The sequence below is a fragment of the Festucalex cinctus genome, chromosome 21 (genome assembly GCF_051991245.1).
Source record: "Festucalex cinctus isolate MCC-2025b chromosome 21, RoL_Fcin_1.0, whole genome shotgun sequence".
Classification (NCBI taxonomy): Eukaryota; Metazoa; Chordata; class Actinopteri; order Syngnathiformes; family Syngnathidae; genus Festucalex; species Festucalex cinctus.
Genome location: NC_135431.1, coordinates 2798170 through 2813291, shown reverse-complemented (window position 1 = coordinate 2813291; position 15122 = coordinate 2798170). Strand labels below are relative to the sequence as shown.

Genomic DNA, 15122 nt, shown 5'->3' with positions numbered 1-15122 from the left:
AGATGTGTTGCATTTAAATATCGTGAACATGACGACTGCGGATATTGCGGCAGTTTTAATATCACGATGTCGTTACATCCCTAATAGAAGTGCTATGAAATTTGGAATGAATTAATCCAACTAATCGGAACAAATATTAGATTTTGTGTTGTAAACGTACGAGGATGTCCACCACCCCGCCCCAACCCATGTTTGTCTTCCTAACAAGCTGACATTTTGTATTTTTGATCCGTTTTTTTGTGTTAACGCATTAACCCTCCTCCCGTCTCTCTTGTCGCCCCCCCGAACCAGCCGCCCGTGATAAAGACGGAAATGGTGACAATATCGGACACGTTTGCGGCGCAGAAGAGCGAGATCGCGACCACGGAAGTGCCCATCGTGCACACGGAAACCAAGACCATCACGTACGAGGCCGCGCAGGTGCGCCAAGCTCAGGAACGGGAGGGGGCGGGGTCTCGTTTGGAAGGCTTGCCTTTTGTCTCCTCCCCCTTTTTCACGATGCAAATGACGCGTTGATTCCGTCTCCCGCAGGAAAAGCAGATGTTGAGGGCCAATTTGGACGGGGGACGAACACAATTCATGTTTTGTTTTGTGCGTTTTTGTGGCAGCTGGACGGAAGCGGCGACGGCGGCGGCGGCGACGGCGGCGGCGAGCCCGGCGTCCTGATGACGGCTCAGACAATCACCTCGGAATCTCTGTGCACCACCACCACCACGCACATCACCAAGGTGCGCGCGCACGCTGTCCACAAAAATGATTTTGTTTCCTAATCGGGATGTTGTTGGTGCGATTGTGCGACGTTCCGCCGCAGACGTTAAAGGGCGGCCTGTCGGAGACGAGGATCGAGAAGCGCATCGTCATCAGCGGCGACTGCAACATCGACCACGACGAGGTCAATCTTTTCACAAATTCCATTTTTTTTTTTTGTCGATATCGCGATGCATTTCAAGTCCGATGCAGTTGTGGAGCGCGTCGCCGCTTTGGTGATCAAAGATGCACATCGATCGTTTTCACGTGGGCGACTCGATCATGTTTATATATTGTGATTTACTCCACACGTGGCTATTCCTCAACACTCACATCATTTCATAGATGCGATCATTCTCACAAATAGGCCAATTTGAATTTTGTTGACAACCAAAACAGCAGCACCTAAAATTAGGTAGAAAAGTAGGGAGGACCAAAACTGCCAAAATTCCAAATGAATAAATGACTAAAAGTGAAAAGAAAAACTGATATAAAGTAATTATATCCAAAAAAAAAACATAAATAGAAATAAAAGGAACAAAAAAATATATATAATTATATATACACAAATAAATACATTTGTATTTAAATTTTTTTTATCTCTGCTGTATGGAGGACCAAAACTGCCAAAATTCAAAATAAATAAATGACTAAAAAGTGAAAATTAAAAAATGGATATAAAAAATAAATATGAATGGAAATAAAAAGAACAAAAAATATATAAAATTTATATAAATATATACATGAATAAATCATTTGTATTTATTTATTTATTAATTTTTTTTATCTCTCCTGTATGGAGGACCAAAACTGCCAAAATTCAAAATAAATAAATGACTAAATAAATAACTAAATGAGTAAAAGTGAAAATAAAAATGGATATAAAAAATTATATTAAAATCAATATAAATGGAAATAAAAAGAACAAAAAAAATCCAAATAAATTACTAAATAAATGACTAAAAGTGAAAATAAAAAAACGGATAAAAAATATCAATCAAAAATTAAATACAAATGTATTTATTTATTTCGAGTTTTGGCAGTTTTTGGACTATACTGCCAAGTCGAAATGTTCTTCAAATGAGGGGGCGGTCCCAAGCGCGCGTTGGGTTGGACTCCGCCCCGTTGCAAACTGCCTGTCATTGGTCGAGTGAGCGGCTCGACGAACAAGGAAGTCTCCATAGAAAGTCCCCTTGGAGGAATTCTAAATTATGGAGATTGATCACAATTTATAAAAAAAAATAAAAATGTTTTAATAAGGTCACTTTTTGTAATGTTCACTATATTTAGTGTATTGCGCCACTATTTTCCTCAATACGATAAGCTGAGATCTGCATGGATTTCCCGCCGCCCTCCACTGCTTTGTTATTCCTTGAACAAATGTAAGCGCGTCTTACATTTCTGCATACAACATATTTTGCATATTTTACTTTGGAATGCGCTCCGTTTTGAAACGTTCTTCCCCGCTGATGTCCACGCTGGCCATTTTCGAAGTGAAATGGCGCACAGCGACGGCACATCGTTTTTTTTGCTTTTATGTTCTTCTGTTTGTCTTTTTTGATTTCTTTTTCTTCCATTTTTGTTCCACTTTGGCCGCTCGGTTGCTCGCCGCCGCCTCCCTGTGGCCGCGCCGCGCTACTACCGCAGGCTCTGGCCCAGGCCATCAAGGAGGCCAAAGAGCAACATCCCGAGATGTCGGTCACCAGAGTGGTGGTCCACAAAGAGACCGACCTGGCCCAAGAGGATTGACGCCACTCAGGTAGACCAAAAAGAAGGTGTGCGGTTTTGACATGTTTTTTTTTTTTTTCCCTCCGTCACCTTTTCCATTCTGACTTTTTGCTTGTTATTCTTGCATCCTTTCCTGCATATTTATTTTTGCTTCAAACTGCTTTTCTGCCTTCCTTTTGCGACTCATTTGGAATTATTCGCCATTTTTATATATATATATATATATATATATATATATATATATATATTGTTAGAAGCATGTTGTTGCTGATAGTTTGTGATCTGCTTCATTTTAAATGCTTTCGGTGTCCGTCATTTTTTCCAAGCCTACTTTTGAACAATACATATATTTTGTTGAGAGTAGGAAAATGGATCATCGCAGGGTAAGGGCTGCTCCATTATGCAAAAAAATAAATAATAATAATAATCAGGATTATTTTGGCAATAATTGAATTAAATCACACTTACTCAAGTGATGATTTATTTTTGGTACAAAACAAGAACATGTTTAAGCATTTAAAAATATTAAGACAAATTTAAAATATATATAATATTTATGTATTTATTTATGTTGGCAAAAACTTGAATTTGGAGTGCCGCTTGTGCACTTTGCAATAGGACGATTATTTATTTTATTTTTGGTACAAAACAAGAAAATGTTTAAGCATTTAAAAATATTAAGACATATTTACAAATATATATATATAAAATTTATTTATTTATTTATGTGCAGTAGGATGATTTTTTTTTTTTTTTGTTGCAAAACAAGAAAATGTTTAAACGTAAAAAAATAAATAAATATTTGAAACACTAATTATGCAAGTTCCTTTTTGGATGAAACAAAATTATTTTAAAATTGAAAAAAAAAAAAAAGGTGCAAATGTATAAATGTAAACAACTCAAAAATTTGCATTAATAATTTTTTTTTCTTTTTTAACGATTATGCTGATTTTGTAATTGTGTTCATTGAAATTGTAATTAAATTTCGATTCGTTGCACCGCCCTAATCGCCACAGTTGAAAACCACTGTAAGAAAATATTATCCCCCCCCCCCCTCTCTCTCTCTTACATGCAGAACTGAAGGGCCCGTCGAGGATTCCATGACCTTTGACCTTGGCTGACTGAAGCGGCGGCCACAAGGAGACAACCAACTCAACCGAGTCTCTCCAAAAAAAAAACAAAATAACAATCAAGAAAATAATAACACACTCAGAGGGAGCAAAAAGAACCACATTGTTAGCTTAACATTTGTAGCGAGGTTTTACTTCTTTTTTGTTGCTTTTTTCTTTTTTGACGAAAACAATAAGACGATAATGCAAAGAGCTATTGTTAACACTGAAGTTTTGTATTTTGGGAAACGTTTATTATCAGTGTAGGGCTGGGAAAAGATAACGATTCCAAAAAAACTAATAAAACCTCACAGGATTTTTATTTTATTATTATTTTTTAAAATAAAACCCCCCAAAATGCTCATATCATAATTTCACCCCTGCTCTAATGTGATAATGCTCTCACATCGAGAAATGTAAACATAATCCACCCAAAAAAAACAACACTCACATACTAATGGTACAAACAAGAGGTGACATATTCCAACCATTTGTTGACATTTTTTTTTTCCATTCCTCAAAAAAAGAACATACACTTGATAAAAGCTTTCAATTTTTTTTTCTTTAATACTAAATGTGAACGAGTTTAAGCTAAAATAAATAAATAAATAAATATCTGCAGTTGTAGTGGAAATAATGTGATAGCGGAAAGCCTGGGAGAAGATTTGTTTTATTTTATTTTTTAAAAAAAGTTGTTTTAATTTGAAAGCACGTTTGTTTTGTTTTTGTTTTTTTGACAAAAGGTATCACAGCGGTGTTTGAAAGCAGATAAACGGCTTTCATGTAGGTTAGGTTCATGTTTACGCACATGCAGTTGATGTACGTCAGTTCTTCATGATCGCAACACGTTTTCGTACGCGACACGTTTTAAAAAGTGAAAAAAAAAAACAAAAAAAAAACATTCCACCTGTGTTGACTGGAAACTTGTTTTTTTAAAATTGGATTTGTTCAAAGTGAAACACCTTTACATGTTAAAAGTTGTAATCCGATGTTTATTAGAAATATTTTCGACAGCGGAGTCTTATTACAAAAAAGAAAAAACAACAACACTGGTCTTAACTGCAATGTTCTGCGATGACATTCCAACAGAGGAAGAAGCTGAAAAATTATTGAATTTTTGCTTTTCTGATCCGTGATGATGTCGCAACTGTTTCTGTAGTTTTTTTCTGCCCACTTTGTGAAACTATGGTCCATTTTTTTTCCACATTTGCAATGTTTACTGGTGGATTTTTTTTAAATATACACCACTACAAATGACTTCTTTTTTTTTTTTTTGAGCAGTGGGGCTGCAAAATCAATTCCTGGGAATTTGGGTTGGACTTACCAAGATTTCTGTAAAAATAATTATTGATCCAAACCCGCCGCAGCATCTTTTGTATTTTTCACACTCACGCACAAAAAAAAAAAAAAAAAAAAAAAAAGGTTACCAGCCCCATTGCTCCCAAGTAGTCCACATTCGATGTCGCCACTTAATTTCCCTTTCCAAGCACACACAAAGTTCAATTTCTGTGTATTATGTAACACTTCAAATAAAGGATTGTAATACTTTCAGTCTTCGGCGTGTTCCTTTCTTGCTCCGTATTTGTAGTTGTCAGGTGTACGCATGCGCAACACCGCCGCTCTTTTTGGGTGCACTGCCTCGGACCGGCCTGTGGATGGCGCTCCGTTCGTGTGAAAACTCAGCCAGATCAGCCTCCACTGCGAACAATATTTGATTATACTGTATTTAAATTACAGCGTTGCGCATACATGTCGTACATTTTACACGTAAAACACTTTAAAAATATAGATATGTATCATAAATGTGCGTTTGAATTGAACGCTGAAGTGCAAGTTTTAATGCGCATGTGCGCATTCACCGGTCTCTAAACGGAAGTGAGTCGTGTAATTTAAAAAGCTAAAAAATATGTGGGATTTTTTTTTTTTAGGGAATAGATTTTTAAAGTTATCATTTTATAATGCTTCTAACACAAAAGAAAATTACATTTCTGTTTCGATTTGCTGACGTCACTTAGCTTTACCAAACATGTCGTCCATTGCAAACATTACGTCATCGACTGGGGGCGCTCCCATATCCAACTCTGAAACTCAAAACTACGTAAGTACATTTTAAATTGGAACATTATACTTTGTAGTTTATAGTTACGCAATATGTGGTCAAAAAATTTTTATTTCTGGCCCCAATAGTCACTTTACGTAATTACTGTAATTGTATATTTTTCTGAATCGTGATGTATTTACATTTTGTTGACCTGTCCACCAAATAGAATCCATACGTGGGTATAAGTGACTTCATTGATTACTTGGGACAAAATGTACACGCTCAAGATGCTGACTTGTGGTTGAACTTTGAACTCTTATGTTGTGTCTTGTAGAAACGTTAAAAGTACATATTTACCTAACACAAACATTGATGACAATAACAAACATTGGGTCGATTGGTACATATTGCCTCCCCAAAATGTAATATCATGTTTTAATATCAGCAAAAGTCAGGCAGCGCATTTACGGACAAAAATATTGGGACGCATCGCATACCCTGGTTGAGCTTCCAGCACAGATAGAGCAGCAGTTGCAAGAAGAGAACGCAGACGGACAGGAACAGGCCGAGCAGCCACAGTGGCAGGAAGCTGTCCGTCCCTCTGTCTGTCTGTGCGACTGTCTGCCTCAGGAGCAGGGCCAGGTCGGCCCAGGGCCCGCTCGGGACCTCCATCCCACTCCTGGAAGACACACACATAAGGTAACTTTTTGTTGTTGTTGTTTTGTTTTTTGTAACTTTTTATTTTGTGATAAAATCTCATTTCTATTGATTCGAAAAGGTCATGTTTACAAATACAATTAATTTTTTATAGGGGTGTCAGGCGATTCAAATTTTTCATTGTAATTAATCATAAAATTGAGTTAAAATGAACAATTAACAAGTGTGATATTGAGGTCGCGTCGAGGTCATTTGTCTGCCACTAGATGGCATAATTGCATTTGTAAGACGTTGGCGACAGCTCAGTGCATTTTTTCTTTTTCATAATTAACAGCAATCTCATCTTTAACATGAAGTAACGTTATTAAAATTGTGAAATGCAACCTGGCCCCGGTCTCCACAAATAGATGCATTATTATTACATTTATTAACTGCAAAATTTTTGACGCGGACGTGTGGACTGGAATTCCTCCAGTACACGTTTTCCAAGTAAGGGGTGGTCATTAAAAAAAAAATATGGTGGTGTTAAAGGAACTTTAAATGAATTCAAAATTGACGCACTCATGTTGACACCCCTAATTAAAAAAATGTAAATAAATAAATAAATATATATTATATATATGTGTATATATATATATATATATATATATATATATATATATATATATATATATATATATATATATATATACATTTTTATTTAATTTCATTTTATTTATTTCAATAAATTTTTATTTAATTTCATTTTATTTATTTCAATACATTTTTTATTTTATTTTATTTTATTTATTTCAATACATTTTTATTTAATTTTATTGTATTTATTTCAACAGATTTTTTATTTAATTTTTAATCTCCTTTTATGAAGGACCAAACCTGCCAAAATTCTAAATAAATTAATGACTAAATAAATAAATAAATGATTAAAAGTGAAAATAAAAACGGATATAAATATTATATAAATGGAAATAAAAAGAAAAAAAAATGATATGATACATATATATCTAAAATTATTCATGTATTTATTTATTTTTCCCAACAGTGGCCACTAATGAGCCCGGCGGGTGAACGACCGACCGGTTTGGTAAGCAGGATGATTTTTATTTTTTAATTTTAATTTTTTCCACCAGGCACACATCAGAAAAAGTTATCGAGAAGCCGCCGATACTCACGTGACGAACCGGCCGGCTGCCGTCACGATATTCCGGTGACCATCTTAGAAACTCTCCAAGGCGTCGACTTGTTTGAGTGGCGGTTTGGCTTTCTGTCTTTCAGTTTTGTTTTTTTGTCATCCAGTTCCCGATGCGCTCGCTCGCTCTTAAAACGTGTCTCTGTCTGTCTGTCTGTCTGTCTGTCTGTCTGTCTGTCTGTCTGTCTGTCGATGACGACGCCGACGATGTGAACTTTGTTCTTTTGCGCCCTCGTGATTGCTTAAGCAGATTAGCTGCGCGGGCCCCAAAGGTCGTCGGCGCCGTCACAATGCGACAACAAATCATTCTTTTTTCTCTGATGTCGTACTTTTGAGTTTGAACCCAAGAAGAACAAAAATCGCTGTCTACTAGTGTTCATTTTATTATTTTATTATTTTTGGTTTAGTTTTTGGTTGACGAAATTAACACTGCTGTGTTCCTAAAATGAACCTTCAAAACAATTAACTCATTTGCTCCCAAAAAAACGGACACATATGTTCTATTTTAAATGTTTTGAGTGACCCAAAGACGTATTTATACGTTTTTGTTTTGTTTTTTGTTTTTTTTGTTTTGTTTTTTATGCCAGAGCATACAGAAGGCTTTGATGCAGCCTCTCTACTGCAGAGAACAGTTGGCGCAATGGTAGTTATTAAAAAAACGGCCAGCAGGTGGCAGCAGAGTATAATAGATTAACCAGGGCCATGTTGCAACAAGCTCTTTTTGCCAGTGTTTTCACCAGGAATAATGGTGAAACTTAGCTATATTATAAAGCTAATTGCTCCAAAACAGAAACGGATAAAAATATACTTTTTTTTTTTTTTATTTCCCTGATGAAAGAAGAGACTCTAATCTTTTTTTTTTTTTTTTTTTTTTTGGTAGGTTCCATGTTTTTATAGCAATAGAACACAATGTGTTATTTTGCCCGTCTGAACTGTGGAGACGTGACAGTCGTGCGTGCGCTTCTGCTAATTAAAAGAGAACGACTTGAATGATAATCCATCAAAACACCAATTTGAATATTGAATTTGCATCGCGTAATCGGCACTCAAAATTCCACTTGTCCCCCGATGACTTTCTAAGTTATTACTTGAGCTTGATTAGCGCCGCGCTTTAATTACTTTTGTGTATTTGACACCCTCTCGTGGCGTTCGCTTGCTGGTGACGTCACGTTTTAATTTTCTGCCGGCGGGATGATGTTCACACTTTATTTTTATATTTTTATTTTTGGAAGACGTGTAAAGCAAGAAAAGGAGCGCGTGTCGAAATGTAGTGTTGCATCCCGCCTTGGAGAACTTTCCCATCAATTCTTTCTTCTTCCAGTTGTCATGGCAACCGCCCCCCCCCCCCCTGGCCTTTTTAGCATAAGTTGCACCGGGGGTCGCCCATGATGCTCGTTACCATGCCGACTGTGGCTTTTTTTTTTTTTTTTGCTTCTTTTTAAACGAGCGGCGGTGTTTCCTGCGTTACGTAACAGGTGTGACATTTAGCCAACAGCGGCAGCCGGCTGGAAGGAATTGCAGGACGGAGACGCGACAAAACCAATGCACGAGAAATCTTTTTTTTGTTGGGTTTGTTGATGGACTTTCGAGGGGGAAATGAATTTTTTGTTCTTTTTTAATTTTCAGTGTTCTGGGACGGAACGGCGTGATAGTGGGTCACACGTCTTGTCTCGCGGTTTTGAGGGTTCGGGTTAGTGATAGGCCGATTAGTTTTTTTTTCAAGATCGTTATCAATACCGATTATTAGTTGTCAAGTAGACCGATAATCGGTATTTCAAGCTGATACTCATTTGCAGAAAAGAGAAAATATTAGTGTCAACATTTAAAAAAAAATAATAATAATTTCTTTTAATTTTGAACATATAAATAATTGACAGCTTTGATTTTATGGAGGACCATAACATTAAACATAACATTAACCAACATTAAATAATGAAATAAAAGTGTCATTAATTAATTAAAAGTTTCATTTATTAATTAAATGCGGAATTAAATAAATCAATGTTATTAAATGTGTCATTAATTAATTAAATTCCATATGATTATTTGTAAATGTATTTATTTATTCATTTATTTATTTATGAATACATATATATATGGGTACTTTGATTAATGAATAACATTTACTTAATTGTTGGTTTATTTAATTCCATATTTAATATTAATAAATGACATTTAATTATTTCATGACAATTTTATTTAATTATTTAATGGTGTATTCAGCACTTTTGGTCCTCCATATGTTTAAACGTGTGTTCAGCTAGATTAAAAACTAAGCAATAAATACTAAAAAAATCAATAGTTCCCTAAAGTTTTCCAAAATTTCGGCATAATATTTTTTGTAATTTTCTTTTTAAATATAATAAAAACCATTAAAAAGTATCGGGAGTTTCCAGTGTCAGCATCATTTTTTTTCTCTATAAAATAGAAATTGAAATAAATGCATGAATGAAAAGTTCCCTGTATTAAGGTTGTTACGATATCCAAACATCACATTCTGATATCACGATATGAAGGTCACGATACGATAATGATCACGATATTGTGGGGAGGTTGACGATACCAAAAGGCTCACAATATTGCAACAAAATGTGCACATAGCAAAAACACAGAATATTGTGCTTTTTGTATGCATATAAACATGGATTTGAAACGTAGAAGGGCCAAAACATGCCTTGTGAAAATTAAACTGCACTAAACAAAACTAGCCACCAGAGGGTGTTAGAACAGCACAAATGGAATTTTTTTTTAACAGATGTGCTGCTTTGAATATTGACATGACGACGACGATTATATTGTGGCAGTTTTAATATCACGCCGACTCGGATGTCGCAATAGTTGCGAGGCCGCGACAGAAGGACGCAGATGAAGCGACGACAGCGGGGTGAGGAAACATGGTGGGTGGACGCGTGAGACGCACCGAGGGAGAGGAACAGTCATCCGGTGAAGAGAGAGAGAGAAAAAAAAAAAAAAAGCGATAATTAATTTCATTTTGTGGCCGGGAATAACGAACGCCTTCATTATGATTATGGGTCCGAGCTCGTCGAGAGATTGATTGACAGCCTGGATACGAAAGTCATTCTGTTGCCACGGTGACCAAGCGGCATCGGGCCAGCCACTTTTGCTTTCGTCACTTATTACAGTTGCAAAGTTTGCTGCCGTCATCACTTTCGATTATTAACTGTGGCGGGCGGGATCAAACGTTCGTCTGGAATATGAAATATGGCCTCGGCTCGGGATTTTAGGCCAGGAAAGTGATCCAAAGACCGAATGAAATCCATCTGCAACACGAAGGAGCTTTCAGTTGACGCCACCTTATGGACAGAAGCGGTAATGTTATGCCTGGAGGAAGACCACATTTCCCATGAGGACGAGCGCATTGAGTTGTTTTTTCGACTAGCTAACTCATAGCATGGAGTCATAGTAGCCACTGTAATTGTGTGTCAAGTTGTTTTTCATCAAAAAAATAAGAAAATTTTGTGAAATAGTTTTAGTTTCCGAAAAGGTTCAATTTTATCTACTGACAGAAAAGAAAAAAATAATAATAATATATATATATATATATATATATATATATATATATATATATATATATATATATATATATATATATATATATATATATATATATATATATATATATATATATATATATATATACAGCCGTAAAATATTTGTCCTGACTAAAACTAGACTAAAACATTGACATTTTTTGTTGACTAAAACTAGATGAATAGAATTACGTTTTCTCGGACTAAAGTAAAGACTAAAATGCTATATTTATAGTTGACTAAAAATGAATAAAAATGGGAAGTGGTTGACTAACTGTGATTAAAAACTAACAAGCGTGACTGAAATTGGACAAAAATTGAGACTATATTTAAAAAATGGCAGACAAAATTTTCACTACTGCCAGGAAGGCTTGACTTCCGTCTGTCACGAAAGGGGGAAATGTAGTACGTGTCGTTTTTATTTTTTTAATTGATTTATTTTTATTTTTTATTTTTTATTTTTTTTTGTGCCAGTGTTCCTCGCATCCACCTCAAAGTTGCGTCGTGCCAGTAAAAATGATAGCGACCCTCTCAGGGTGTGACAAAGCTACCGTTCAACTAGTTTGAAGTCAACATTTCATCGGGAGAGTTCTGAAGTGAAAAGTCGGAAGCATCAAGTCCAATACGTGCCGGCGTGGTTTTGAAAGACGACAGCGCATTCGGGTTGAAGCAGGTGGCGCTTTCACTAATCCTCTCGTTCATGACACAATTGAGACTGGAGTTTTTTCTGTCGAGGACCGAGAAATGCGGCGGGACGACGACGAGCGGGCGCTTAAACGGGGATAAAAACAGCTGAACGGGAGACTTTGAAGTCAAATCTTCAGGGCGGCTCTGCAGGAAGGGAAGAAGGAAGCAAAAAGGCAAAAGCGCTTTACAGATCCTTGCAAGGTGAAGTCACAGATTTGTTTTTTTCCCCCCCGAATATATTATACACGTTTGATGCGAGAAACGTGCAAAAGACGGACGACCATTTTTCAAATGAGGTCGACGAACATTTTGCTGTCACAAAAATAAAGAAACGGAAGATCTGAGGAAAAAACATGCTTTTCATTCATGTGGATCAAATAAAATTAATAATAATAATAATAATAATAATAATAATAATAATAATAATAATAATAATAATAATAACAATAATAACAATAATAAAATAAGTAAGGAAACTAACAGGAATTAAAAGAAAGGAAAGCAGAAAAGTAAAATAAAATAAAAACAATAATAAAAATAAATGTCAGAAAAAATATTATAATAATAATAATATAATACTATTATTAATAATAATATTAATAATAATAATAAGGAAACAAATATGAATTAAAAGAAAGGAAAGCAGAAATAAAAAAGTAATAAAAATAAAACAAATAAGGAAACAAATAGGTAAGAAAGTAGAAATAAAGTAAAAATAAAGGAAATCAATAAGGAAACTGAAGATCTGAGGAAAGTGTTTTGTTTTGTTTTCCTAAAAAATAATAATAAAAATAATAATAAAAATTATAATAATAATAATTACATGAAGAAACTGAAAAAACGTGCTTTTTGTCCCTCCGTCCATCAAGTTGTTTTTTGTTTTTTTTGCATAACTCATGCAGCTCAAATAAAATAAATAATAATAATAATAATACATTCTAAAATAAATATAATAATAATAATAATAATAATATAAGTAAACAAATAGGCAATAAAAGGAAAGAAAGTAGAAATAAAAAAGTTAAAATAAAGGAAATAAATAAGGAAACTGAAGATCCGAGGAAAGTATGTTTTTTTTCCCCCAAAAAAATAACATAAAAAAAAATTAAAATAAAATAAGGAAACTAAAGATCTGAGGAAAGGATATTTTCAAGAAACTTGCTTTTTGTCCCTCCGTCCATCACGATACTGCCGTCAAGTTTGCATCATTCATGTGGATCAAATGTGCATCATTTTGACCAGCGGAAAAAGTTGCGCGTCGATTTATTCTGTGCAGACAAAAAAAAAAAAACGGCCAAGATGGGCCCCGAGGTCGTTCGTTCCTTGCAGCGGCGCTCGTTTAATTGGCTCGTTAGGAGAGATGTGGGAGGCCTCTTCTCGATTGCTTGAGTGGGCAGTTGAAGCCTGCGAGCCACAGGAAGGACACAAGAAAAACTCTTTGACGTAAACAGACACATTGGGGGGGGACGTATTAAGGAATATCTCACTTGTCTTAACTCCTTGACCGCCAAAAACGTTTAATGACGTTTAGTAAAATCACAATGTATGCCGCCATTTTTTGTGTGTGTGTGAATATATCAGTGGTCAGTGCAACGTCCAAGTGCAGCGCAGCCGCGTCAATGATTTGTGAAATCAAAAACAGCCACTAACTATGGCCAGCAGATGGCAGCGGTAAGCTGCTCGGGCCCTAACTAGAGCTGCGAATTACAACGAAACATGACGAAATCTGATGAAATAAAACATTTTCAAGGCTGACGTGAATGATAAAAAAAAAAAAGCCTTTGTAACATTAAACCTAATTTGACGGCACGTCACGAAACAAAAAATATTAGTATAAAGTCACTGTTGTGGAGAAAATGTATCTTTTCTTTTCAATTTTCTCTCAATGTCACTCAAATGGCCTTTTTTCAAAAGAACGGAATAAAGTAGAAACATGTTTTTTTTTCCTAATGAAAGAATGGAATGCGATCTTTCATGTTGTTTATGTAGCAAAAGAACACAATATTTTCTGTTTGCTTCGAAAAATGAGTTAAAATGGTGGAAATCCGCTGGCAATGGTTTTTTTGTTTTTTGTTTTTGATAACGTGTGGCAGTAAAAAGAGTGAAAAAAAAAAATGACACGCGCAAGCCGCTGGAGACAATTTGAGCTGATTTGAATCACGCTCGTGGCGCGTCACATGACATGAGCCTCGAAGACTAGCAGGAACCACCAGCGTCATATCTATATTTAGAATTGAAGACATTCGATAATATATTTATGCAACATCTCTCACGAGTTTGCAGGGGAAAAAAACAACAAAAAACGTGCATCACATCGACCGTTGACCTTTTGTGTGACATCAACTTTCTGACTTTAGGCCAGGGGGTCCAAAACAGACCCCGTTGCGCCGGTCGCCATGGCAACCAGCCTAACACGCCCAATACGGAACTGTCGCCTTGAGGGTCTTCCAGCCAAGCGACTTAATTAATTTTGTTCAAATGGAATTACGACGATGATGCCCGCGCGGCCGCCATCGGATGATCGTCGGCGCCGCAACTGATTTCGGTCCCAGTTTGCGACTTCATTGTGAGCGTCGCCGGGTCAGTCACAGGACAAAGAGTTGCTCCGATACAGATTTCGTTCCATCGATTTTTTTTCCAAAATCGGCTCGATACCCATTTGAAATCGTTTTTTTTTTTCTTTCTTTCTTTCTTTTCACATTTTGTCTTCCTCGTCTGTGGTGACAATGACGAGAAGTCACCAAGCCAGTTTTTTTTTCATTCTTCTCGACCGCTTCAATTTGTGCGTTGGCGCACGCCGATCGATCCACATATCGATATGATCGATTGATACCCAGTCAGCATCGATATCGGATTGATACTGGCGCTAAAATATCGATTTAGTCGTTGTTTCTTTCAGTTTGGTTCTTTTACAGTCAAACAGATAACAGACATATGATAAAGTATTTGTTTACATTTCTTTTCTTTTTTTTATGATGACTTTGTGCACTTTAAAAAAATGATTTTGTCATGTTTGGAATGTTTTTTTGGCCGGAGCATTGATGAATTATCTTCTGTTCATTAATTAACTTTGTCCTAATTTTCTCCACCACCAAAACATTTAAAGGTTGATTTTTTTTTCTTTTTTATGACATACTCTAATTTTCAAAAAGTATTTGCAGTATCGCACACCGCTGCCTGCTTGAAAAGAGAGCGGCGCTGATGACCTGTTGCCACGGTTACGCGGACGACAGACTCGACGTCACCTTTTGATAAGCCTGAAGCACGTTGAAGGAAATTTGCAATATCATTTTAATGGTGACTCATTTTGACGTGGAAGCACTGAGAGGAGCATGCAGGCAAATATGGCGTTCATGGGAAACTCTTTATTGGAAACGAGGACATGTTTTGGTTTTTTTTGTTTTGTTTTTTTC

The 15122-nt window shown here is 35.9% G+C and overlaps 1 protein-coding gene and 1 long non-coding RNA gene across 17 annotated transcripts in view; one reads left to right on the top strand and one right to left on the bottom strand.

The window, feature by feature from the left end:
- Nucleotides 1-5135, top strand: part of epb41l2 (erythrocyte membrane protein band 4.1 like 2) — a 50931-nt gene extending 45796 nt beyond the window's left edge. For 14 of the 16 annotated variants that reach the window (XM_077511321.1, XM_077511324.1, XM_077511332.1 and 11 more), the window contains 5 exons: nucleotides 292-420; nucleotides 609-728; nucleotides 812-892; nucleotides 2395-2506; nucleotides 3551-5135. In XM_077511321.1, coding sequence (XP_077367447.1) covers nucleotides 292-420; nucleotides 609-728; nucleotides 812-892; nucleotides 2395-2496 — 432 coding nt within the window. In that variant the 3' untranslated portion in view covers nucleotides 2497-2506; nucleotides 3551-5135. Of the gene's footprint in view, nucleotides 1-291; nucleotides 421-608; nucleotides 729-811; nucleotides 893-2394; nucleotides 2523-3550 lie in introns of all 16 variants that reach the window. The other 2 variants (XM_077511319.1, XM_077511328.1) reach the window with 2 other exon arrangements.
- LOC144010832 (uncharacterized) lies at nucleotides 4997-7669 on the bottom strand. The gene is made up of 3 exons (XR_013281362.1): nucleotides 7455-7669; nucleotides 6123-6304; nucleotides 4997-5282 (listed from the first exon to the last, which is right to left on the bottom strand). It is a non-coding gene; the product is annotated as an uncharacterized LOC144010832 (long non-coding RNA).
- Nucleotides 7670-15122: the final 7453 nt, after the last annotated feature.